The sequence below is a fragment of the Apis mellifera genome, linkage group LG6 (assembly GCF_003254395.2).
Source record: "Apis mellifera strain DH4 linkage group LG6, Amel_HAv3.1, whole genome shotgun sequence".
Classification (NCBI taxonomy): domain Eukaryota; kingdom Metazoa; phylum Arthropoda; class Insecta; order Hymenoptera; family Apidae; genus Apis; species Apis mellifera.
The window spans coordinates 14,517,369-14,545,280 of record NC_037643.1 but is presented as its reverse complement, the minus strand read 5'-3'; the positions used below and the strand labels follow the sequence as shown (position 1 = coordinate 14,545,280).

Below are 27,912 nucleotides of genomic sequence, written 5' to 3'. Positions count from 1 at the left end.
TTACTTTTTGCTTAATTTCAAAAACAGGAAAATCTCTAGATCAAGTCTGGACTGTATAATGAATTGATTGAGAAATTGATTGATTTTTCACAAACACAGATTACAAAAAAACTAAAAAAGTGAAGATATATTATATATGTAACACAGATAATGAATTATATAGAAAAATAAGTAATATATTTTTAAAAAATAAAGAAAATAACTATTTCTTTCTCTTCATAAAGATACATCTTCTTTTACTTTTCATTTAAACGAGGTCCACTCCAACTAATAATAAATATTACTAATTTAAATAACTTTATACGAAATTTTATCTAATTTTCTTTAGTTAGCTTAGGCCAAAGCTCTTTCTTACTTAAACTTAAACTTGCGGCGGAAACGCGCAAAAAGGCGGAAAAGGCGTTTAAGCGTGGCCTCGCGATCTCGCGAACTGCGAGCATGGGCGTCGACAAGCGACAGCGGTGCGACCGCCCATCGATACACCTCGTTGGCCGGACAATAATAATTTATATACGCGGATCATGCCGCTAGATTGCACGCACAAGATAGAGACTTGCACGGCGTATTGCCAGTCGGGAATAATGACTACTCGGCGACCATTAACTAACCACAATCGAGCTGAACGCCAGTCCGTGCGTTATGCTAATCCCACCTTTGCTCCTTTGGCCTGCCTGCCTTCGTATCTGCCTTCCTGTCTTCTTTCTGTCCCGATTCGAACGATAGACAAACTGTTAAGTTATATCCACTGTGGATATATTTAATCATTTGTGCAAAACTTCTTTGAGGTAATTTTTGAAAATTAAGAAACAATTAGAATACTCACTTTTATTCTTCTGTGAAGATAAATTTTATGAATAGTGGTAATTACAATTTAAAATTTTAAATCATGATAAATTTATCATCATGATATTTTTATCAGAGTATAAACGTATCTGAAAGAATAAGAATTATTTAAAAAAATATATTTAAGTATAAAAGTATAGGAAAGTATTGGATCAAAACTTACCCAGATATTTTTGATTGGTTTAAATAAAATATTTGTTAGTATTTATAATTTTTTTTTTTGAATTTCATTCTTTATGGCGCGTACTTACTTTTCGTATTTATCTTGGGTTTCGAAACGAAGATATTACAGGAGCTTATTTCGAAATATCGACAATCGATCGATTCATTCTATATATATGTATTTTCCGCACAAGTTTTAGCAGATGAAACTTGTTACCGATGGCATATACGAGTATAACAATGATTGAGGTTGTCCCTTGATATCGACTCACGTAGCTCTCGAAACAAAAGCATCCTCTCTCTCTCCTGGGACATCGTGTAATATATTTCGAAGGAACCATATACTTCGATCCGTAATATTAATAGAACTGGCAAAATTGAATTTCCTGGTACGGATAAGAAACAATAAATGTATCAAACTTGAGACTTCTTAATACGTTACTATAGATTTTGATTTTATGATACGTACGAAATATCGTTTGTAGAGAAAGATTTGTTAAAATTATCATTTATAAGTAGTACGTTATTTTTACCAAATAAAATGTTGCAAATATCGATCTAAATTCTAGAAAAATAATATCCATACTCACAATTTTTTTTTTATAACTCTGCAAAATGATCAACAATCCTAGAAAAATGCAAGAGATTCCTGCACAACAGGTATTCCTGGAAACGGATAAAATTTTTAAACATTTTTTGTTTCATTTCCTGGAAATAAAAATAAATAACGTTAATATAAAAATAAATATTAAATAGTTAAATTTTTAATCGAATAAATTAAGTTGACATCGCTTTCACAGGCGGCCAATAACCTATAATTTTGCTAAGTAAATAAAAAAACTATTAAATAAAACTAAATAAATGTCATAATCATGAAATTAATCGCGCGACCAACTTCGATCGATCACTTTGTCATCCGAGCCAGTCGTCGTTTTTCTTATCCGACAAAAAATATTTTTCCGGCGTGAATTCCGATCATTTACGGAGAAGTCGACGAGCCAGTTTTCCTCGAGAATCTGATTCCTCGAAAGGGGGAGCCATGGAGTGAAGAGAAGGTAGAGAAGCCGCCGCTCGCTGCCTTAGATTCTCGCGTGTTCACGGCAATTAGAGGAAGGTGTGACAGATACGAAGAGGTTTTGCCGTGAAACGAGCAGGGAGGAAGGTGGAGAGCGTAACGCATGGCCAGCCATAAATTATCGACCGATGGTAGGAATTAATCGGATCCTAGGAATGGAAGACGAGGGGGGAAAGGGGAGCCATGTGCGCGCATTCATCGTTACGAGAGGAGCGGCTCGGTATACGTGGCATCCAAGCCGCCACGACCAATTAAATGAACAAAGACGTCTAAATGGGACCGCTAGATCGTCATAGAAATATATTTACTTGTGATTGGATGCATTCAGTTCCCGAACGGCCATAAGCCGGACACGAAATAACGAACGGCCGCAAGATCGCTCGATCGATAATGTCCTCATCCATTTCCATTCGCCGGTTCGAGCAACACCTCAGCCACGAATGAAATTACTTAATTTGCGCTCGGCCTGCCAACTGGCTCCCCCTGTCGCGTCCTCGGGATTCTGATCGTTTGTTATCGGGGAAGGCTCGAGTAATCTACGGTTATTTTAGATCGTCTTTACCATCGCCGCGTGGTGTGTGCGTGGTTAACTCGTTGAAACTATCGTTCAACTATCTCTTCGTTCTATCTATATTATTAAAAGCGAACTCGCGAATCTGACGTTCTGATCAAGAATTGCTTAACGTTGTATGTGCACAGTAGGTAAAATTATTTCGAAGATGATGAGGTTAGATAAATTAAGCATCCTTCAGGGATAAGTAAGATATATATTGGGATAAACCTAGATCAATATTGGATTAATCTTAGTCAAGTTTCGATACACAAATAAACGTGTATTGAATTCAAATTTGTTTAATTTCAGACATGACGTGATACGAACCTAACCTAAATCTAATCCATCGTAAACTATTCTAAACATGGCTGAAACGTAAAAAAATATCAGATTATACTTACAGAAAGAAATTATTTATAATGGAAATCTTGGTAAGATATTTCAAAAATACCAAAATCAATAAAGTGATTCTTATTCCAAACAATTATCGAGTGTAGCGAGTCATTGTCGTCGCAGTTATCCACATCGATATCGATAGTCCATTCCATTTTCTTCGATTGGAAAGATTCTGGTTCTAAAACCTTGTAAACTATGTAGACATTTATAGCCTGTAAGATTCCGATAGAGGATTCAATTTAAGACACGGGGAGCGTAACAATAAGACTCGATTAACTTGGCGCGAGAGGCGAAGACATCGGAGGTCGAAACGGAGCAATCGATTCTCTCGATAAGAGTACCGCAACCATGTTTCAATTCGAGATAAATCCGGATTAGCACGACGAGGTTAGTCGCGACGAGGAAGAGACGCGTTGAATCTTAAGGGGATAAGGTTTCGGTAAATATAACGCTTTGCCTGTTAACCGGTTCCATTCGTAAATTGCCGAGAGGATAGTGAATTTATACGGTTCACAATTTATGTTGATCCAACCGGCGTGCACCGTTCCGCGGACGTCAAATCGAAAAGTATCGAGTTTACAAATAAATTTAACGTCGTCCAACATCTAAGGAAAACGCTTTCACGGTAAATCTCGTCGTTTGAAAACTCAAACATCGTATCAACCTGCTAAACGTGTTGAGAATAACGCTGAAACTTTCTCTATTCAACTTCGAAGAACATTCCAAGACTTTATGAACGGTTGAAGAAATGGGTTAGAAAATTAAATTTTCTTTCAAAACCTAACCTCATCTGTCACTTCATCGTCCGACTTTGTACTTCGAATTAGAGTTGGAACTATCGATAAATATCGTTAATTCGATAATATTCGTTAAGATATTTAATAACAGGTAAAAATAATTATTTTTATTGATTTTTTAATATATTCAAAATGTCGTTAAGACATCAATGTAAAAACGAATGAACATTAAATGAACTATTATTCGATTAAATATACTTTTTCAATAAAATCTATTTTTATTGCAACTTATTATAGATTATATTTTTTACGTGTTATTATAATAATATACAAAAATTAATCATTTCGAAAATTAATTGAGAAACGTTTCTAGAATATTAAAGCATCCATGTAAAAATCTTAATGTATATAATAAATACAATAACAAAAAGAAAAGAGACGATCTATTTGATAATCTAAATTTACGTACGGAAATGAAAATTTTTTATCGCAACGAGAGACACGACTAGTAAAAATTTAACAAAATTCGACGAATAGACGCGTTTACACGCCCGTCAAGTATCGCCCGTCCATCTCGAATAATTTTTTTTTTTTCCCTTTCGGATTCGTGTCGGAATCGTTTTCTCCGAGTCGAGTCGAAAAGGCGGCCTGCTCGATCGGTAACGAAGCTCGATCTCGTATCGGGAATAAAGAGTGCCGATCGAAAAGAAAGGGAGAAAAATCGGGGCGGATCGTTAACCGTAAGCCGACGACAATGTTCGTGGCGTGGTTGAAACCACCATGGCAACAAATCACTCCTTATATAGCCGATCGGCGTTTCTGCGCGCCTAAGATGAAAAGAAACGGTGCAAAAAAAGGAAGAAAAGGCGGCCGCGCAAAGGTGGAGAAAAAGATGACGGCGAGGAGGGGGACGGCGGGTCGGAGGGGATGCGCGGAGAAGGAGTTGGAAGGAGTTGCGATGAGGTGGGGGGAGGGGGGATGGATTCAGCGCCGTAAGGCCCCATGCGGCGCTGAATCACGCTCGAACCTTTTTCACTTTCAGGTCCTTCAACGGCGCCCCCTTCGAAGGCTTACCTTTGTGAGGCTGGCGCCGTGATTTTTCACGGTCGCCGTCCGCCAATAGTCGAAACACGACCAACGGCTCGTTCCACCCGTATTTAAGACGTCTTTCGTCTGGATCGGCTTCCCTATTTCTTCTCCTCCTCCTTCCCCCCCCCCCTCCTCGAATCGAATTATTTCCAGACTATTTTTACGCTATCCACTGGGTTCACTGGCAGCTCCTGTTGGAATCTCGGTTTCGTTTCTCGAGATTCTCGGTATCGGCAGTGCCTCTCTTGGGACAAGTTGTGTGTATCGTCGTAAGTTAAAACTGCTTTCGCATCGAATTTACCGACCGGTGAAAATCGAGGATCTCGACGGGTTCTACGAGCGAGTGTTAATTTTAAGAAAGGGGGAGGGGTATATATCGGCGTATAAAATTTTATATAAAAATTTCGATGCGATACATAAAATTATTTTTAATTCGAAATAAATAAATAAATAAAAGTAAGTCTCGAAGATTTCGAAATTTTCGTAAAATTACGAAAATGCACATATGTTACTTTTTTTAATTTTAAAATATAAAAAGAATTGAAGCTCTATCATTTTCTTTATATTCTCTTAGATTCTCGCTCTCGTTATGAAATATATATTACGTGAAAAAAAAAAAAAAAGAAAGAAAAATCTAAAAGTTTTTCCTCTTAAATTTCGCCACGGAGACCGGCTGTCTGGCGAATTGGGGCAGGCGATAAACGGACGAGGGATTTTTTTTTTTCTTTTAATAAAAGAACGGAAGGACGCGTGAAAAACGAGGCGTGAAAGGATAAAGGAGAGAGAGAGCGGAAAGGCTAACGACTGGCCGGGGCCTCGAAATTCGGCTCGAGGTTGTCGAAGTTACGTTTCGTTGTAATGGCCGCGATAAAAGGGAACCAGATGAAAGAGGGCGATAGGAGGATCGAACGGGGGCGGGCGTAAAATGTGAATTACATCGAAATCGGACCGATGGGTGGCTCCGCCAATCAATTGCCAACTTGACAGCGGATGGCCAAATGCGATCGATGATCGAGCGAATGATTAATGACACGGCACAACTATAAACGCCGTAATCTACCATCGATTTACATTGTAACCGTTGCTTGTTTCGAAGGTGTTACGTTGCGACGCCGGACCCCTTTCGAAACGCTCTTTCGTCCCAAACTGGGCAATGCGACAAATAGAATTCCTTTCGAAATTGTGTGAGACAATTTCTTGATATTTTTTTTGTGATTAAATTATTCTTTGTAGCGAGGTAAAAATTCGACCAGTTGTTTTTTTAATTATATTTTATTACATTTTATTTTTTAATTTAATTTCTTTAATTATAGTTATTTTTATTATTTTTCCTTTTGAGTTTTGACACTCTTTCATAATAAATTAAATTGTGCAATGTTATGTATGGAGAAAGGAAGATTTAAAAAAATTTAAGAATTTGTAAAATAAGTTGATCAATGATATAATTATATATAAACAGTAAAAATTATAAATTGATAAAAAATTCGAAAATTTTTTTAAAAATTGTTTTAATCGGATTTGTTAATGTCGATGATTAAATTTCCTCGAAATTTTACAGTTTAAAACAGTTGTAAAGAAATATATAAAATTTTTTGCTACGAGATGTATTGTTTCATTTAAAACTTTCGTTGTAAAATGGATGGTTAACTACATTCATAATAATAATCTACATCCCCGTGTAGTTACAAGTTGTTCAATCGAGATAGAAGCACAGATTATTATTCGAGTAATTTTCACTTTAATGCGAAAAGTCTTTATAGTTGTAATTTCCGTTAACGATCGCTTTTTACGTAAATTTTATACGTAAAAGGAAATTTTTGTCATATATCGTGTTAAAAGTTGAAACGTAAACGTGATTTCGACACTTTGTGTTTTTATGAATTAAATATTATTCGGTATTATTAAATTATTAACAAATACAAAATTTTTTAAGCAGACAGAACAGAATGTTTATAAATATTCATGGAATAACTTGTATCCTCGTTATTCGAAACATGCAAATATGCGAGAATTCCATTATAAAATTATACAACTTATTGTTAATTGAATTTTAACATTGCAAACTTAACACTCCGTGTCCTTTAATTTTCATGAAAATTTTTTCACATTTAACGAAGATGATTGTGCATATTAAACAATTTTTTAAGTTTATGCAAATTGAAATTTTTATTAACACACAACTGAAAAAAGAAAAAATTGAATAAAGATCTGTTTTCTTTAAATATTTTAATTTTTATATCTCTCTGCATATCATCCGCGTTATTATTCATTTAAATTTTTCATAAACCATCTCCCAGTTTACACTTTTACTTTTTTTTTTGCTCTAAAAAATATAATTTTTATCCATTTTAGATTTTCAATCGTTAAAACCGTGCTCGTCCCTTTTTCTTTTTATATCATTTTCACAATACAAGTATTTCCCTTTGAACGTGTTAATAATAAAAAAAAAAAAAAAAAAAACAGAAATCAAAAATAATTCTCTCGATCATTTGGGAAAGAGTTCCTCTGAAAAGGAAAGTCCCAGTAGCGGAATATGCGTCCTCGCCTCTCGACGAATTCTAACGCGGCGCTATGTATAAGCGAATAATAATACACGGTCTCCCGGCAAAGTCAGAACAAAGACTCGATGTAACACGATAGTGGGTTTCGTGTTTCAGGCGGGCATGCTGCGCGGCGATCACGGCGAGTTCTGGTTGGAACCAGTCGCCCTGTCCCCGGAAGAAGAACGAGTCCGGTTGGAGGAAGAAAGGTTGGAAGACGCCGGCGCCGAGGGCCGTGGTGCCGCGGGCCTGTACCGGAACTCTGTGCTGGGCAGGCCGCATCTCGTGTTCCGTAGGTCCGTGGAGCAGCCGCAGCTCGAAATCGGCGCTGCAGGCCGTGCCAGACGGCGGCGGAAAAAGAAGAAAAAACTCGAGAGAAACTGTGGCACTCGCGGTGAGAATCCACCGACACCGTTCTCCCCTCTCCCCGCTCTCCCCGGCCTCCTCTCCTCCCCCACTTTCTTTTCGCTCCTAGCCTTTCCCCCTCTTTTCGTCTTCTCGTCCCCCTCCCTCCCCCTCCTCGATTCTTCTCGTCGGTTTCTGCGCCCGGCTCCCCGTTCGATCCTTGCTTTCCTTTTATCTCCCCTTTGGAAGGGGTGGGGGAATGGACGGAGAGGCGACTATTAGCGGTTATGTACGTCTGTCCGACTCTTTTTTTCCTCGTTCTACTCGAAACAAACTCGTCTCGAGAGTAGTTTAAGTTACTTTGTAAGTCTTCTTTCTTTCTTTCTTTCTTTTATCGTTGTTTCATTTAGAAGATGAGACTCGTTGGGTTAGGTAATGTATAATATTAATTTTGCGAGTAAGATCGAGTGTGATGTATCGCATGGAAAGTGAAATTAAATTTGTATCGTTTAATTGTCGATTTAAATTTTTCATTCTTGGATTCAATCAACTTCTCATAAGCGAAATTAATTGATTGCCAAAGAAGAATTCTCATTCTCGACACTTGTCGTGTTCGATCAAAGATATATACAGAGTTTAATTTTGACAGTATTTAATATGTCGTTAAAAGTATCGATTTTACATATATCTAAAGATTATTAAAAATTATTAATATATAAATAAAGGAACGCACAATCTTTTTTGCTACAATAGATTACAAAATATTTAGAATAATAATAATATTAAAGAAGTAAAGTTTATATCAAAATTACGCGAATCACGAAAGACTAGACAATTCAATAAGACAAGCGATAATTTAGTTAGGTTATAATTAGATCGATTCTCTCCGTTTATCCTTCCCAACTCGTTCTCTCTTCCCGTTTCTTTTCCCGATTTCTCCCGCTACGAACGTTTACGCGTTCAGGCCACGGGATAATTGGATACACGAGCTGCAAAGCGTGGGCGTGTCGACGTCGAACCTTATCTCCTTATCAATGAAATTGCTCCCGGGATAACGACAAATGTTAACGCGCCAGCCAATTTTTCCCCCTTCTGTTAATTACGCGGGCTCGCGTAATTAGAGGCCGTTTTAGCGTCCAGCTAAATACTCTCGCACCAGTTTCTAATTAGATACCGCTATTTTCAAATCTCGTGCCCTCCCGTTTACACGTGTCATATCTTAGAATCAAGAATTCTACCCACCTTCTTCTCTCTTGTGAATTTCGTCGTTCTTGTTTCGTGATAAATTTTTTTTTAATTTGAATAATTTAAATGAGCAAACTTTCTGATATTCTCAATGTTTATTGACAAGCTTCGAAGATTTAATAATTTACAGTGCAACGAGTGAGATGAGTTTATTGTAGTTTCGTAAAATTTTTTTTTTCCGATAATTGAAATTTAAAAAATTGTAACGACGTATTCGAAATCTTTTAATATCGAATTAGAGTTATATTAAATTCAATTATCCATCTACTTCATATATTTACAGCAAAATTTCCAATTTACCCGAGTTCGATCGATTTCGCCCTATGGCATTTTCGGTCCACAGGAAATTCTCTAATACAGGATAAATTAACCAAGACATGATATACGTATTTCTGTCATCGAAGAATCGATTGCAAATCCGGTAACAATATTAATATCTTCCGTTTTGTAATGAAGCGACATTTTCGTTAATTGTCAAGAGACGGAAAGGATTATAATTAATGATCGAAAATAGAAAGGAGGAAGAGGATAAAGAAAGGAACGAGATGAGACTCGATATCTTTTTTCTCTCTCCATCTTGTTTCCTATTCCTGTTTTCTCTCTCACCACGGCTCGTTCAATACAGCCCCTATTACGAGTATTTATACCGTCTACATATATAGTATAATTGAACGTGGGCGTGCAAAGTTTTGCGCTTTTACCTCTCTTTGTAACGATTCAAAAATTATGAATTGTAACATTATTTTTTTGATTTTTTTTATAAAAAAATTCGTATTCATCGTGAATCGCTTATTGATATTTTTCAAATTTTTTTGTGAGAAATTCACGAAATTCCGATTTCGTGTCTTTCACGTTTCGATTCGAATTTGTATTCTGTATATTTTTCATTCTAAATTGTAATTCTGATTCCAGCTCGATTATTCTTTCACGTGGAAATTGCAATTCGCGACAAATGACATCGCTTATAAAACTATTCGAATTTCGATCTCGTATATTTTCAAACGTACGAACGATGTACGCTGTACATATAAAATATTTTCCAATGTTATTCTCGAATAACCTTCTTCTTCTTCGCGCTCTTGTGTAAGTGTAAAAAAACGTTTACCATCCACTATTTACTGCTGAAAAGAAGTCTCGCGGGACGGCACAGGGGCAAGAGGGGTCGTTCGCTAGGGCCATTTATCCCCACCTCTCGCGCTTTGTTGACGTTCCTGACACCACACGCTACATAACAGTAGAAAAGGTCAGGAAATATTTTCGAAGCTATATAATTATTTCGATACGATATTAATATATCTATTCGTATATACGTATAATTATCATCTTAATCTACTCGAATTACATTTATAAATTAAAATTAACTCGTTACTAATCTTAATTAACCTTAGAAGAGAAATAAAAATTTTTCTATATTCGTATCGATACGATTAGAATTCTCACTTGGCCTAAGCCAATGTATCGAGCTTTAGATCGTAATTTTCGATATACGTGACAAATATTATGATAAAATAGGCGTTTCTTTCCACCAGTGAACAGAATTATGATAGCTTGTTAATTGAAAATTGAAATACAAGTTAAATAATGAACGTAGAAATATATATATCCGAGGAAATTGGAATCGCAATCTCACCATATCTCAACGGACTATGCGTCCAAACTTTGATTGCTCAAATTCAAACTAACTACAGACATGTATATATATATATATATATATATATATATATATATATATATATATATATATATATATAACGGTTCACGATCAATATGCGAGATCAAGTTGAATTTCTGATAAACTTAATCGATCGTGAATCGAACTCGGAAGAAACGACTCGATTGAATTTGTAAAAATTCACGGCTCGTGACCGTCTTACGCATTGCCTATTAAGCAACCGATGATTAAGCCACGTTTCGACGACGGATTGAAACGAGGAGATCGGTGGGGCCGAGTAGATAACCGGGCGATACGGTCGACGCGGGGGATAATCCAATTCGCCGCAAACCCGTAATTAAGCACAATGAATATCCATTTTGGCAAGACACGGCCGATCTATACGGAGGAGGAACCGAACGAAATCTTAATTGCACGCCTCTGCGATCGAGCAATCTGCATAAATTAAGGGACCAGGTCTTACGTGGCTGCCGCGTCTTACGTCTTTCTCGAGATAGAGTCGAGACACGTGGATAGCAATTTCGTACGGTGAATCACCGAGGAAGATCGATGAGGTTGCGCCGCCACGTCGTCCTCTTCCTCGACCAGGCATTTTTCCTTCCTTCCTTCCTTCCTTCCTTCCTTCCTTCCTTCCTTCCTTCCTGAAAAGATTAATCCTTCGATCGATAATTGCCAATTCGTTGCGATAATATTAGTAGCGGCGTGTCTTAATTTTCCTTATCTATTTTTTTTATTTCTAGGAACGAAACTAACATTCGCGTTCGTTCACATATTAATTCTATCTACGGAATGGAACCTCAAGTAACCATTCCTTTTATCAACCGACTCGAATATAATATAATACAATTATAAAATATTAAATAAAATTAAATAAAATTAAATAATAAAAATAATAAAATATTAAATATTAAATTATATAATATTAAATTATTAAATAAAATATTAAAATATTAAATATAATATAAATATAATATAATATAATATATATACTATAAATATAAATATTAAATATAATATAAATAAAATATTAAAAATATTAAACACGTGTGTAATAAAATTAAATAATAAAAATAATAAAATATTAAATATTAAATTATATAATATTAAATTATTAAATAAAATATTAAAATATTAAATATAATATAAATATAATATAATATAATATATATATAATATACTATAAATATAAATATTAAATATAATATAAATAAAATATTAAAAATATTAAACACGTGTGTAATAAAATTAAATAATAAAAATAATAAAATATTAAATATTAAATTATATAATATTAAATTATTAAATAAAATATTAAAATATTAAATATAATATAAATATAATATAATATAATATATATACTATAAATATAAATATTAAATATAATATAAATAAAATATTAAAAATATTAAACACGTGTTGTTTAATCCTCGTTCATGAATTTGTTCAATTTCACGCATTTTAAATCCTTCTTAAAGGGGAAGATCAGAGTCTCGAACATCAATCATTCGATCGACGTTCATCGATAATCCACCGCGTTGGGATCAAACCGCAACCGAACTCCCCTCCCCTCCCCTCCTCTCTCTCTCTCTCTCTCTCTCTCTCTCTCTCTCTCTCTCTCCAACGAAATTTCTAATCGAGCACGGGTTTCGCAGAGCCGAGACGTCTGACGGAAACGCGGCTCGAGTGGCAAACGCAGCCCGGGCTGGTGCAGGTTCAAGGGCGCGGGCGAAGGAAGCAGCATCAGGCGAGGCGGTGGCAGCGTTCCAAGAGATCGATCAGCAGGCCCCGTCACGTCGAGGCCCTAGTTGTCGCCGACACGACCATGATGGCTTTCCATCAGGACGGGGATGTCGAGACCTATCTGCTCACCATCATGAACATGGTTTCGTCCCTCTACCTGGACCCAACCATAGGGAATTTCATTAACGTCGTTGTGGTCAGGATCATCCTCGTCGAGGAGGACGACGCGGAAGTACGTGCGAATCACACCAATGACGATGTGCTCAATGCGGTTGTGTTCAACAACCCGCCGGCGCAACGGTGATCCTATCCGCCGTCGTGTTATCCGGTTTAATTAATTAAATAAAATATAGGAATATGTTGGAATTGATAATAAGTCGGCCTTGGCCGTGAGCTGATTTTATATTATATCACATACTGCGTCGTAAATTATAATGGGTTGTAATTGCGTGGAACAATTTTTTTTTTATTAGCGAGATGAAAATTGAAAAATCGTTGAAAAAGTAACTGGTTAAAAATCTCGAATAAAATTGCTTCGAGTAATTATTAATATATTAAACTTATATTAAAATGCTTGAATAATATTTATTCGTAGCTGTTATAATATTTGTAATTGCGTGGAATAATTTTTTTTTATTAGCAGGATAGCACTTTGAGTCGATAAGTTGAGAAAAACATTGAAAAAGTAACTTCAAATATTATTGAGATTATTTTTATTGAAATAATATTGGATAACATTTGTTCGTAACTATTATTTATTTCGTAATGGAGATGGAAGGAAATTTCGTAGCCCATTATGCTTTACGTACGCGCACAAATTTTCCAGTATAAAACACTTTTCTGACTAACTATATATATATCAAAGATAAAAATATTCAATCAGAAAAAAGATTCTTCTTTCTTTTAGACCAATAATATCTTTAACTTTGACTATTCTTTTTAATTGTTCAAAAGGGAAATTAATCTTTCGATTTTCAATGAATTCAGTTTCGAAACTAATTCTAATCGCTTGGCACGAAAAAAGCGCGAAACCGTTGTGTCGAGCATCGAGATCCGGCGGCACGTCTCGTACACTCGTAGCGTAGTGGACAAAGCGTTGGACTAGAGCGCGTATATATCTATATACACATAGTATATATATATATATATCTATGACACGTGGAGAGGGGACAAACGTCTGTTTGCAGCAAGGGCTCGACATCACGGTGAACGCGGACAGGACGCTGTACAATTTCTGCAAGTGGCAACAGAAATTGAACCCGGCCGACGACTCCCATCCGAATCACCACGATGTAGCGATTCTGGTGACGAGGGAGGATATATGCTCGAGGGCGAACACGCCGTGCAGCACTCTGGGAGTGGCCCACGTAGCCGGCATGTGCCAACCGGACCGTAGCTGCAGCGTCAACGAGGACAATGGGATCACGCTCGCGCACACCATCACCCACGAATTGGGGCACAAGTGAGTGGAAACGGATTTTTAACTGGGGAGGAAGGGGGAGGAAAGAAGGAGAAAACAATCCGTTTTCGAACGGATGTGTTTGGCCACTTCTTGATAGCGTGGATTTGATCCTCGAATTCGTGAAATTTGAAAAAAAAGAAAAGAAAAAAAAAAAATAGGATGGAATCTTCTTTATCTATGAAGTACTATGAAGTTTGACAAAATGTTCTCTCTGACAATAGTTTTCTTCTGACAATAGTAAATTGTCCAGTTTTTTAGAAGTCTATGCTTGAATTGAAATTAAAAAAAAAAAAGAGAAAGAGAGAGAAGAAAAAAAAGAAAAAGAATAGGATAGAACCTCGTTTATCTCGTACCATGAAATTCGACAATGTTCTCTCCGTTTGGATATTACTACCACTTTTATTCTCGAGCTTGCGAGATTTGAAAAAAAGGAAAAAAGAAAAAGAAGAAAAAATAGGATAGAATTTCGTATTTTTATCGTGAAGTTTAACAGTATTTTTTATAACGAGAAACTATTCTTTTTATTGCTCATCAAAATTCTCTTATCTCTATTGATCCAAAATATTGGACATTTTCCAAAAACGTTTTAAAAATTTAAATAACGCTGCAAGCATTAAAAAGTGTCGTCGAAACTTTTTGAGGTTAAAAAGTCGAAATCATTCCAAAGTTTTGGTCTTTTTCTTCTTTTACATTTTTATAATACGAGACGTAAGAAAATCTTGAATAAATCGTTTTTATTATATTAAATTTAACAAATTTTCTTTCATTACTAAATTCGTACAGAAATACATAGAACGAACATTAACTCGTTCTTATGAAACGAGATGCGAGACAAACGAGCTTCCACTATAGGCTAAAATTCCATAGGTGGGATGTCGCGGACAAACTTGTCCCTAAATTTCCAAGAAAATTTCCTAGGGAAAAGTAAGCGGTGGAAGTGAATTATCTTTGCGATGCTCGAGTATTACCCACTCCTGTAATCCAGAGAAATTTATCGCCCCTTTTTTATTAGATCCTTAGAAGCGCACTTAACCTGGCCAAGCTTCTTTTAGCCCCGTGGCAATTACCCCCAAACGTATTTCATATTTCTCGGTGACCAAGTATCCTCGATTTGCCTAACTTTTTACCAAGATAGCACGTTTTAACGTTATACCTTATTTGAATTTATCTTGGCCGGCTGATTTTTCCTTCTTATCTTCTCCTTACGATCCTTAAATCTAAACGAGACCAAGTGAAATTCACAAATTGAATATTTTTAATAATAATTTATCAAACTATTTAAAGATTAATATAGAAAATTAAGACTATTGTCAATTTTTAAAATATATTTATATATATATTGGATTATTCGGAAAGTAATTTCATTTCTTCACACGAGTGTCGCTACTTGAACGATTTATGCAGCCAACTTCATTCTAAACCGTGTTATATATTTTAAGAGTTGGCATGTATGGTTTATTTATAAGAAAAATTCATTTGATTCTACGCGGCTGTGTTTTTCGTGTGTAGTAACAAAAATGCAAACCTGAAAAGAGCATATTTTACTTATTTATTACCGAAAAGATAGAAATACTGTTCAGACAAGAAAAAAGTTATGTGAAGTCTATGAAGAAGGTGTATTAATAGTACGCTAGTGGTTAAAAGTGGTTTTCAAAATTTCGTTCCGACAATTTCGACATTAAAGATGTGTCATGTTCTGGAAATTTAGAAGCTGATGAAGACAAATGTGTACATATATATATACAATTTCTATCTATTCGAAGAGATTGTTAATTTTAAATCTGATTAAAATTATTCCCACGATTATTTCTCTCGTCGAATGAAAAATCAGGAAATAACGCCAAGATAATTGGTTATTGGAAATTGGTATCATTTGGAACTCGAGTCGAGATACGTTCGCGTGGCAGACAGTTTCGATCTCGGCGAGGTGATTCACGAGTTCGATTTCGTGTCCAGTTTCGGCATGTACCACGACACGGAAAAGATCGGGTGCAGCAAGAGGGACGGCGACACCTTGCACGTGATGACGCCGACTTTCGAGGTGGACACCATTGGCGTCGCATGGTCCAGATGCTCGAGAAGGGACATTACCAATTTTTTAGAGTAAGAAATTTAAGAATCTTAACCGGCGACAAGTAATTTCTCGATTTCGTAATTCGATAATTTACGCAAAATTTACGAACGTGCGCAATATAATAAAAATTACGAAAGGAGAGGAATATTTTTTGAAAGAAGAAACTCTTTTTTCTTCTACAGTCAAGGAAAGGGCGAGTGTCTGGAGGATGAGCCGGCGGATAACGATTACTCGTATCCAGATTTACCACCTGGGGCAATGTATAACGCGGAACACCAGTGCAGACTTCAGTTCGGTGTCAGGGAGGCTTCGGTTTGCTCTCCCTTGCAGGAGGTGATGAACAAAAGTAAATCGAGTATGGGGCGATTATGAATAGACCGATTATGAATAGAGGTCGGTGATTTTGTTCGCAGATCTGTTCCAAATTATGGTGCATCGTCGACGGGACTTGCACCACGATGCTTCATCCGGCCGCCCCGGGGACGCACTGTGGAAAACACATGGTACTGGTGATCACTGATTTTCGCTCCTTGATTTTTTCTCGCGTGTTTTAATTAATTTCGAAATTGAAGTGAATCAAGATTTTTTTACTTTTTTAAAGAAAAACAGATAATTAAAAATATTTTTAATCAATTGTTCGAAAATATTTATTAAATAAGTTAATAATAAAATTTTGACGAGTCGATTCTAGGAACAAAAATAAAAAGTTGATTTTATACAAAAAGTAAAAACACCGACATTATATATATAATTTATATAAATTACTGATATAATATCTACAATCTTTTTTATCGACTGGAACATCGTTGCAGTGGTGTCAAAACCAAGAGTGCGTGCCGATCGTGGACAGGCCACGTCAGATCGACGGAGGATGGGGCGAGTGGGGCTCTTGGAGCGAGTGTTCGAGGACCTGCGGGGCAGGAGTCTCGATCGTGGAGCGTAAATGCGATCATCCGGAGCCGGCGCACAGCGGCAAGTTTTGCATCGGCGAGAGGCGCCGTTACAAAATCTGCAATACCGAGCCATGCCCGGAGGGCACGTCCAGCTTCAGAGCGGTCCAATGCAGTCACTACGACGACAAAGAGTACAAAGGGAAAAATTATACGTGGCTGCCGTATTTCGATCAGAGTAAGCGATCGATTTTTAAGAAAATGAAAACGAAATCTTATACCTTTTTTTATTCATATTTTGCATCGATATCGATCGATACTCCATTCAACAAATACTAATAAATGAATATCGCGTTTAATTGAAGCGGAGCCATGCGAACTGTACTGCACGGACACGGAGGAAAGCGTGATTGTCCCGTGGGGCGAAGCTGCCCTCGACGGTACACCGTGCAACGTTGGAACCAGAGATATGTGCATCGCAGGCATCTGTCGAGTCAGTTTTATCTCGAGGATACAACGATTCTTTTTTTTTTATAATTTCATTCCCGATATTATCTCGATGCGTATATTTCAAATTGCGATCGATATCGTAGAAAGTTGGCTGCGATTGGACGGTCGACTCGGACGCCACGGAGGATCGTTGCGGAATATGTCACGGCGATGGAACTCAATGCGAGACCACGGGCGGTGTTTACGACAAAAATGACGGGCCGGGATACAAGGAGGTAATCATTGTCCCCAATGGATCGAGAAACATCAAAATCGAAGAGATTGGGAACAGTAAAAATTACATTGGCATTGGAGTGCCCAACTCTGACAAATACTTCCTTAACGGTAAACGGTAAGTAAGAGATCTACACATATATATATGTATTCTACATCTGGAAAAGATGAATATAGAAATAATAATTTAAATAAAGAACTAACTGAATAATATAATATAGGAGTTAAAGGATAAAAAGATGTTGCGTCAATATTACAATCTAGAAATATGATTTTCATCCCAATTGAACAGGCAGATCACTTTAGCAGGAGAATACGAAGTTGCTGGAACTCCAGCTCTGTACGAGCGAGATCGGGACAGAGAAAAGGTCAGAATTCCTGGTCCCATCAAAGAGGACATTGCAATCTACGTACGTAACCAATCACGTTCCACGATCATTTCATCAAGTCTTTCTATCTTATCTAATTCCATCCATTTTTCGTCCAACCTCGTTCTCAATAATATTATCGTTTCAGTTGATTTCGAGAGGACATTATCGGAATTTCGGGCTCCGTTACGAGTACACCGTGCCGAAGAAGGAGCCCGACCGAGCACCCGAATACTCGTGGGTATTCTCCGATTGGTCACTGTGCACGGCCACTTGCGGTGGCGGCACGCAAACCTCGAAACCGTTCTGTAACGAAAAGAAGAGCGGGGTCGTCGAGGAACACTTTTGCGAGAGCATCGAGAAGCCGGAGACAAAATTGCGGGAGTGCAATTTGAACCCATGCCCGGCCAGGTAAAATTAAAACTCTTGGAGAGAAGTTCTGGTAAAGAAAAATTCAAAGTTCGATCGTATTTTGAATTTATTATTTAAAAAAAAAGAATACCGATACATAAATACTAATATATACTTCTTTGAAATTAGATGGTGGTTCGGTCCATGGCAAATGTGTCCAGTGACGTGCGGGGAAGGTGCCCTTCGAAAACGGTCGGTAATGTGCGTCTCTTCGGGAGTGGGCCCAGACAGATCTGATCTGGCCCTGCCCGACCGGGACTGTAACCGCGACGTGAGACCCGAAGAAGTTAGCCCGTGCCCCAATTTGCCTCCTTGCAGCTCGACCGAACCCCCCTTGATCGTTTACGCGGACAACAAGGACGCCTCTTTCTATAACGTGAGCTCGAACGATCAGAATGGTATCACGATCGTCGACGGTCTTACGACCGAGGAGCCGGAGATCCTCGAATTCGACAATGTGGTCGACGAAAATCCAGGTAATTCCATGTACGATACCAAATCGAAGTGGATCTCCTCTAAATGGAGCCACTGCGCGAATGGAAAGAGAACTAGAAAGGTGACCTGTTCGGAGCAAGGGGAGTGCAATCCAGAAAATAAACCAATCGCGGTTGAACTTTGTCAAGGTGCAAGATGGATCACCGGTGAGTTTATTATATCGAGTATATTTTGCGATAAATTATTTTCCTTCTTTCGCAATTTCAATTTCTGAAAAAATTAATTTATAACCTCAATTATTCGTGCGTTTTCTCATCGATGCTATTATGATAATAGCTCGAGCTTAATTCTAATAATATCCTTTTGAAGTCTGGCTCGTTGCCAAAGATGCCATGACCGATGATTAAGCGCATAAAATCTTGATCTTTATGAGCGTGCTTACAGGAAGATGGGGATCCTGCAATGCGAGCTGCCTGGCGAGAGTCGGCGTTAAACGCAGAGAGGTGGAGTGTCGTGATCGTATAACGGAGTTATTGTCCGACGATTGCAATCCTGAGAGAAGACCAATCGATACGAGACGTTGTTATCACAGGCGGCAATGTGCAAACGATAAATCCGGTAATTGCAGAAATGCCAGAAGGAATCGGTTATTAAAAGAAATTCATGATCATATGAACTTATATGTGAAAACTTTTATTATTCCTTTTTACTTTCTTTCTTTTTTAATGAATATCTAGAAAGTTTTCATAGATCATTAACCACATTGCATGTACACGAATTAATCTTTTCAATGTTTTACGATATACTTCTTTAGAAATATATAAATATGTATATATATATATTTTTTTTTTCTGATATTATTGCCAATTGTAATTGTATTTATCTATGAATGAAAAAGTTTGTATATTTTTATGATTTGCATTAATAGAAGCAAAATATTGTATAAAAATATACATATATAATTTTTAAGTAAATATCTTTGGATGAATTCATTTTTATAATAATACATAATTATTTTTGAAATTATTTTTAAAATAATTGATATTCAAATTTTTATTTATTTTTTTCCATAATATTTGCGAATATCAGAAAAGTTAATAAAGAAATTTGATTATTCAATATCAATCGATTAATTAAAATAATTTAATCATCTAATGTTAAGTAGATATACTTTTGTTTCAGAGTGCAAGGATACTATAGTGCCAACTTCAATGTGCGCGTCATATAAACGCATGTGCGATGTGTCATTGATCGTACAGGATAAATGTTGCGCTACTTGTTTCAAGAAGCGAAGACACGGTCGTCATAACAAAAGACACATCTTTGATGATTGAATAATCAAAAACGTAATCTACGATTTTTAAATTCTGCATTTTTTATCGCTAAAACAGGATCCGTCCTAAGTCTACTTTAAGACTAAGCTTGTTGAAAAACTATGCAAATATATCTCTAATATAGTTGATTTAAACAAAAAGATTCAATATATTATAAATCTAAATAGCTGAATTTTATACGTGATTTAAATAACAACGAAAAAAAAAAATGTAATTGATATGTAATGAGAATTAAAAAGTGCGCTTAATATTTTAATATATGTAAATGATATTGCGATATTTTATTGAAAATTGAATATTTTATAAATTTTATTCATTTTCATCAAATTTCCAAATAAATAAGTTAATTATATTATATTATTGTAGATAAATTTAATTTGTAATACTTGCAATTTAATTGTGCAAATATAAAAATTAAAAAAATTCGCAAAATGTACAAATACATCTGTATAGAAATTCGATATATCTTTCAATTACATATAGACAAAAATATAAATTTGTATTTAATGAAATCTTATATTTTATTTCCTTGCTGATAATATATTATATTTGATAGCATAATTTATAAAAATAAAGAAACTTATATTTGTACATTATAATATCATTAAATTAAAATTGTTTTTAAAATAGAATAAAAATGATCAAATTTTCTTCATTAAAATATAAATTTTCATATTTTGTTATATTTATTTTAGTAATATATTCCGATGTATTCTATATTTTATGATACTACACTTTTGTACAATTTTATATATATATGATTCCAGTTATAACACATTTACAGAAAGAATATATAGAAAACAAAAAATAAAAAGAAAATTCAATTTTTAATAAATCAAAAATAATCTTACAAACAAAATATTTTTAAGTCGATGATTCCTCAAACTGTACTTAATGTTCAGTGCTCTATGACGCAAATATAAAAAATATATTAATTACATTGATTACTTTATTTATTTAAATATTTAATTTAAATATATGATAATAGTTATTACATTTTTCTACAATACTTGTTCAATTTAACAAAAATATAACTGCAGAAATATATTTAACCTTTAGCTGCATTATAATTTTTTACATTACATGCAATATAAAGTGGAATCGCCATTAATCCTACATAAAGTGCAACACCATGCAACATCTTTTCCTGTAATAAACATAAAATTATTATTAATTATATATATTAAATAATTAAATATTTTAAATCTAATATATTACAATAATAATAGTATTCAATTATAATATAATTATTAATTTTTAATATCATAAATTGAACATGTATATAAAATTACATTAAACATATACTTTAATGTAAATAATCAAATAATTATTATTAAAATTAATTTTAAGTTATTTATTATATTTTTCATATTCTTATGTATAAATCATATTTTATTAATATACCAATATATTAATTAACATTATATATTATAATAAAACATAAGATAAATCCTTTTATAATTTAAATGCTTTCCAATAATTTTAAAACTTTTTTATGTATTTTGTTTTTTTTAAAAAAACAATAAAATGCAAAATTTAATTATTGATAATTGATTGAATTATATTTTTATAAAAATATATTATATAAAAATATTAAACAGATTAATAAATATTTTTATTTTTTTTAATCAAAATATGAATTTTTTATAAAAATATATTTATTTTAAATTTATTTTAAATTTATTTGCGTTGTTTAAAAAATTATGATTTTATATAATTCTTAATGCTTAAATTCAATATTAATATTTATAAAGATATTCCTTAAATTTTAACTAAAAATTATATCAAAACTATATAAAAAATAATTAAATCAAAATAACATACTAAAATTTAATAATTGATTTGTTACATAAGTGCTTTTAAAAAAATAATACTTACAGTAAAAGATACTCTAACTCTTGGAGGTGTACCAAGAAAACTTGTTCTGCATTGAGTTTTGTATAAATTTAATGCTAACGGTGCTCCGTTAGCTATTTTTTGAACAGCGAACATATTTTTTCTTTTCGAAGAACTTCCAAAGAATGTTATCTGTATGAAATCTGTAATATTAATGAATATTAGATTCTGAATACGTCTATATAGAAAGAAAAGTATAGGAAATATTAAGATACATAAAAGAACTAGCCAATGATAAACATTATATATATCATAAAATATTTAATATAGAATTATTATTTTGATTTTAAGTCATTAAATAAGATAATTTTGAAATGAATGAATTAATATAAACAATTTTAATTAATATATAGAATTTGTATACAATCTAGGGAAATGTATTTTAGCTGAATATCGTTCATTGAACGAGATGATTCACGTGATCAAAATCTAGGGAATTCACTATCTTGAATTTACAATCTTAAATTTAAAATTGAATGTCAAATTTTCTTTTTATCCCAAATTAGACATTTTAATAAAAATATAAAAAAATAAATTCGATTCTATATATCTTAATTAACAAATATTAACATAACAAATTTTAATAAATCAATGAAATACATAATGGTAGTAAAACATGTATAAACAACAACTTTGTATAAAATATATAATAATTATAAAATATAAATTATTGTGATTATGAAATAAAAAATTATGAAATATAAACGAAAAACTATATTATATGATAACAATTTTTTTTAACAAATTTTATAAATATATATAAATTTACATATATCAAAATATAACTTCTATAAATATTATATATATATGTGTGTATATATATATATACACGGTTATATATTATTATATATATATATATATATAAAACACATAAAAAATATGTATATTTCATTCAAATAGCGAGGTACAATATTAAATAAATAATTCTAATCACAAAATAAAAAATAAATAATATAAGAAATATATATCATATGATTATATTTTCATATAGAAAAACTCACTTTTCACCACAACAAATTATCATTCAATATGTAACAAATTTCATACATTTTTTTTTCTCTCTCTCTCTCTCGTCGTATCAATTCTTAAAATTCAGTATTAACAATTATTTTGTTTTCGATAATAAACAATTATTCCCTGAGATTAATTTTTAATACATATTTGCTTCTTCTAAATTCTAAAAGAAGTCGCTTTAAAAGCTCTTTTGATCAGAAATCATACATATAAATAAATAGAAATGATATTCATATAAAACTAGCAATAAAATCATCACTAGAGTTACATCATTTCCAATTGTAGTATAGATATGAAATCACTTTTATTTACGATTATTTAGTAAATAATCCAATAAATTATTCTATTTTCATTCAATAGGTATCGCCCAAGGGTGATCTTGTATAACACCATATTGTATATCAGATAAATGCTTTAAAAGCATTTTGTAAATAGGATTAGAATGTTCCATTGTAGGTATATATAATAGTTGTCCAACAAAGTCTATGTAAGATACGGGACTAATTATACAAGCTGTTCCTGACCCAAATATTTCCAATAACTAAAATAAAATTGTGATTTTTTAATATTCAAACTTCAATTTGTAAATATTTAAAAAAAAAAAATCTTACTCGATTTTCTGAAAGTAACTGACAAACTTCGTCCATACAAATCTTTCTTTCACTAACTTTAAATTGATTCCACTTTTTACTTAATGCTAAAATAGAATTTCTTATAATTCCAGGAAGAATCAAACCACTTGTCAATGGTGGTGTTATTAATTCTTTCTCTAAAATGATAAAACAATAAAAATTAAAAATATTTTTCGATAAAATATATATATATATATATATATAAAATAGTGCATATATATAAATGCAATAAAATATATATGTAATCACTTACCACCATCATCATTTAAAATGAATATAAACACATTCATAGTTCCAGCTTCAGTTAATTCATTATCATCTCCATAAAGCCATAGTACTTGTTGTAAACCTTTTTCTATAGCTTCTTTTTGTACATATACTGTAGGACCATAATTGCTGCCTACTTTATAGTTACCACAACCACCTGGCCATGCTCTTGTGTATCGAGGATCAGCTAATAAAGATATCCCAATGTCTTTTTTTGTTTTTTTAAAATAAGAACCCACGGGTGATAAAATAACATAAAGTAAAGCAGACTCAGAAGATGTAACGCCAAGGATAGGCTATACAAAGATATAAAAATGAATATACAAATAATATTTTTTTATATAATGATTGATTATAATTATTATGTAAAGGTATTGATTATTTATGTTATTTTTTATATTTTTTATGTTGAAATATTTATTTTTGGTTATTATTTCTTTATTTGGATTATTTTTAATAAAAACATTGCATCATTATATCACCATAATAAATGATAATATGGACGAATTTTTTGATTTCAATTTATAAAATGAAATATGATGTGAATGTAGTATTCATATTATAAAAAATAAACATATAATTGTAAGTAAAATTAAAAGCATAAAAAAAATATATTTTAATGAATACTTTATATACAATATTGAATGAAAAAATAAATATAAAATATTTAAGGTATTGTATTTTAGTTCTATTATTCTTAATTTTTAATCATTAGTTCTTGTTTCTTTTTAAAATACTAAATGCATGCATTATAATATAGCTTTCAATGTAACTGTATTTTATTACCCTGCCTCAACAAAAGAACATTAAGCATCGATTTATCATGTATTATCATTAAGTATTGTGAAATATATTGCTTATATTATATATATTTGTTTTTATGACATCTGTGACATCAGTGACATGATTATTATTTCTATCGTTTAACTGATTAAAATTATATTAAAATTTACAAAACTAATATATTTATTTCAAATTTATATTTTGTATTTGTTAAAATTATTTTTTTAAATATATATACTTACATCTATTCCTATCATTGTTGGCCGTATGTAAAGACTAGAAGCAGTAGAATGAGGTACCCATTCTTGATCAATACTAATTAATCTACATAAACATTTAATTAATTCCTCACCAATAAAAACAGGTAAACCAGTTCTCATTGCAGAACTGTTCATTCGTTCCATATTTAATTCTGGTCTAAATATTCTTATTTTACCATCTACTCCTCTGTAAGCTTTCAAACCTTCAAACAACTAAAATAGAAATACATACATATAACGTATATTGATCGATATAAAAATTACATTATATTATATAAAAATTTATTGTTATTCAAATATTTAATTTCTAAAGATATTAAATACATGCTATTGGAAAAATTATATATTAAAAGATTAAAAATCAGATATATATAATAAATAAATATTTAAATTAAATGGAAAACTGAAATACATAGGAAATTTTTTAAATATTGAAATTATATTTACCTCTATAGCATAATGAAATACTTTTGATGCTGGATGAAGAACTAGATTTTCAAATGGAGTAATTTCTGGCCTTTGCCATCCTCCTAATGTTTCATGATAAAATATTTTTAATATATGATCTGTAAAATATTTACCAAATGCTAAATCACTAACATCAGGTTTTGGTTGTAATTGTTCTGGTCCTGCAAGACGAACTGATAGATCTGTATACTATAAAACATAATTTATAAATGTTATTTAAAATAATCATTTTAAGCTATACATAAAAGTACATAAAAATATTTTTAAAGAAAAACATACCCTAAAAGAACGTTCTGGTTGTATTACTTTTTTATCTTTAATTTGTAAAGATGATGAATTTCGTTTGATATTAAGTTGAAATTGATTTAAAAAATTCCCATAAGTCAAAATCTGTATATAAAATTACTATAGTTTAATAATCTTAATATATTCATCTATTAATATAATTAAAATAATAAACATATTTTTATTTATATGAAATTGTTATGATATTATATATATTTGTAAAAAATAAACTCTTTTTTAAAATTATAAATTATGTAATATTTAAATTTTTCATTGGCAAATTGTGAAAATTGCTTTGAATATATAATGAAAACTATAATAATATGATATCTCAATTACCGATTCATATCGGTATTATGAAATATCTAAGTTTATGACAACAAAATACATTAATATTTCTAATCTATTTAATTTTGTATAATTTTTATATAATTTTTACAAGTTTAAAAAATATAAAAAATTTAAATTACAAATAGATTTTTAATTCTTATATTAGCAAGGACATTTAAAATATATTCTATGTGATGGCACCAACACGTGGCACCAACGCACTAAATGTCACATTGAATATTCAAGAACGCACGCGCCAATATCATGAACTTTATAAAATGTCGTTTTATCCAAATAAAATAATTAAAGAATTTTTTCAATTTTTGTATTGAAATTGAATTATTTTTTATAATTATCATATTAAAATTGTACAATTTATAATTTTGAAAATACAAAAAAAATATAAAAAATACAAAGAAGCATAAATTCAAGTATTAAATGTAAGAATCACTGAAATTTACAAAAATAATTTTTCTGATAATTATAAATAAATTTCTGTTAATTGTTAATTCTGTTAATTATATTTCTGATAAATATGCTATTTTAATACAATATATTTTTTATTATAGATAAATTAATAATACGATATTACAATAAAAATACATTATACCGATTTTAAATCTATAATTTTAAAAATCAAAAAAATATTAATATTACATTTTATTTAACAATTATACAAATAAAATTTTCGTTAATATAATTTTTTTTTATATTTTTCTAAATTCTTTTTTAAACAATGTTTTTATGTATATATAAGAATCTTACATCATCACGGAAACTAAGAGATAATTATAAAGATTTCATAAAAAATTCAGACTGAGTAAACAAGTAAATGTGCGAGATATAATAATATTTTCAGAATATTTTACGTTTCAACTTATATTATTTTATTTTTCATTTGTAATGTAATATTTTACAAAAATTTTTTTTATCAAAAAAATGTGAAATTTTATAAAAAAAAAAAAAAATATAATTTACCTGGCGCCGTAATTGAACCATAGTAACGGATGGACGAGTAAATAACCAGGAAATAATTTAATTCTTTGGAACAATCGTTAACGCACAAAATACACTATGCGAGATCATAAAAACACGATCGATAAAACACTTCGAATAAATTAGACAATTGTTTTCTATTATCCTTTCCTTAAAGGGAAGGATTGAAATGATAATGTGGAAAAAAATAAAATTAAAAAAAAAAAAAAAAAAAAAAAGTAATAAAAAATAAATTAAATACAAAAATTTGATTGACGGGCACAAAATATTCACTGTTTTATACTTCGAAAGTGTAAATATTATACTATTCACGAATTATATATTGGGTTATATACATTGCATTCCTTGGGCATTCTTCGAATAATGTCTGCAATTAATATCGGTTAATATTTTATTTATTGGCGCAAGGGGCACAAGAGTCAGAAAGAAGCAAAGAATCCCCCTTCCCACGTTCGAGAGAATAAAAGAGAGGGGATTTGGCGATTCAATATATGTATACTATAATAATAATTATAATGTAACGTATACAGTGATCAGGAAATTTACATTCGATTCTGTCCTGAATTAATTAATTTCTTATCTTTCTCTAATTTTTACAAATTATTTTTTAACAAAGTACATCCATGGTTAAACAATGAATGTTGCAAATAATTGTAAATATATATATTGATCATTAAAAGGTACAATTATTTTTATACTATATTGCGTTTAATCTAACCTAAATTAATTAAGTAAAAAAAAAAAAAACAAGATAAATTTTAAGGTTATTTCAAGATATTTGTTTCAATTCGATTCATTTTAATTATAAAAATTCCATTTCAAAAAAAAAAAGAAAAAATAATATTATCGTCTACGCAATAATAGCAGAGTTGTGAATGAGAATAGAA

General features: G+C 32.0%; 3 protein-coding genes and 1 long non-coding RNA gene across 8 annotated transcripts in view; 1 reads left to right on the top strand and 3 right to left on the bottom strand.

The window, feature by feature from the left end:
- Positions 1-20,367, top strand: part of LOC412888 (A disintegrin and metalloproteinase with thrombospondin motifs 7) — an 81,228-nt gene extending 60,861 nt beyond the window's left edge. For 4 of the 5 annotated variants that reach the window (XM_006570529.3, XM_006570528.3, XM_006570533.3 and 1 more), the window contains 14 exons: positions 7,513-7,789; positions 12,310-12,656; positions 13,585-13,859; positions 15,816-15,962; positions 16,116-16,266; positions 16,347-16,436; positions 16,746-17,061; positions 17,189-17,316; positions 17,417-17,664; positions 17,839-17,956; positions 18,063-18,325; positions 18,455-18,966; positions 19,205-19,378; positions 19,943-20,367. In XM_006570529.3, coding sequence (XP_006570592.2) covers positions 7,513-7,789; positions 12,310-12,656; positions 13,585-13,859; positions 15,816-15,962; positions 16,116-16,266; positions 16,347-16,436; positions 16,746-17,061; positions 17,189-17,316; positions 17,417-17,664; positions 17,839-17,956; positions 18,063-18,325; positions 18,455-18,966; positions 19,205-19,378; positions 19,943-20,094 — 3,198 coding nt within the window. In that variant the 3' untranslated portion in view covers positions 20,095-20,367. The remainder of the gene's footprint in view (positions 1-7,512; positions 7,790-12,309; positions 12,657-13,584; positions 13,860-15,815; positions 15,963-16,115; positions 16,267-16,346; positions 16,437-16,745; positions 17,062-17,188; positions 17,317-17,416; positions 17,665-17,838; positions 17,957-18,062; positions 18,326-18,454; positions 18,967-19,204; positions 19,379-19,942) is intronic. The other variant, XM_006570535.3, reaches the window with a different exon arrangement.
- Positions 1,095-1,714, bottom strand: LOC100577565. Its single transcript, XR_003304804.1, has 2 exons — positions 1,596-1,714; positions 1,095-1,391 (listed from the first exon to the last, which is right to left on the bottom strand). It is a non-coding gene; the product is annotated as an uncharacterized LOC100577565 (long non-coding RNA).
- Positions 20,368-20,902: 535 nt separating the features above from the next.
- LOC724221 lies at positions 20,903-22,173 on the bottom strand. Its single transcript, XM_026441164.1, has 2 exons — positions 21,973-22,173; positions 20,903-21,241 (listed from the first exon to the last, which is right to left on the bottom strand). Exons 1-2 carry the CDS (start codon positions 22,084-22,086, stop codon positions 21,143-21,145), a joined length of 213 nt encoding a protein of 70 aa, XP_026296949.1. The 5' UTR covers positions 22,087-22,173; the 3' UTR covers positions 20,903-21,142.
- Positions 22,174-22,928: 755 nt separating this feature from the next.
- On the bottom strand, positions 22,929-27,418 carry LOC412889 (branched-chain-amino-acid aminotransferase, cytosolic). The gene is made up of 7 exons (XM_396341.6): positions 27,008-27,418; positions 25,694-25,804; positions 25,394-25,603; positions 24,929-25,159; positions 23,890-24,199; positions 23,616-23,773; positions 22,929-23,545 (listed from the first exon to the last, which is right to left on the bottom strand). Exons 1-7 carry the CDS (start codon positions 27,026-27,028, stop codon positions 23,354-23,356), a joined length of 1,233 nt encoding a protein of 410 aa, XP_396341.3. The 5' UTR covers positions 27,029-27,418; the 3' UTR covers positions 22,929-23,353.
- Between the last annotated feature and the right edge of the window lie 494 nt (positions 27,419-27,912).

Coding starts and splice junctions, on each gene's coding strand:
- LOC724221 (XM_026441164.1), bottom strand. CDS start 22,086: ATGTTCGCTGTTCAAAAAATAGCTAACGGAGCACCGTTAGCATTAAAT. Junction 21,242..21,972: donor GAGTTAGAGTATCTTTTACT/GTAAGTATTATT, acceptor TGTTTATTACAG/GAAAAGATGTTGCATGGTGT.
- LOC412889 (XM_396341.6), bottom strand. CDS start 27,028: ATGGTTCAATTACGGCGCCAG. Junction 25,604..25,693: donor AACCAGAACGTTCTTTTAGG/GTATGTTTTTCT, acceptor TATGTTTTATAG/TATACAGATCTATCAGTTCG. Junction 24,200..24,928: donor CAACAATGATAGGAATAGAT/GTAAGTATATAT, acceptor ATCTTTGTATAG/CCTATCCTTGGCGTTACATC.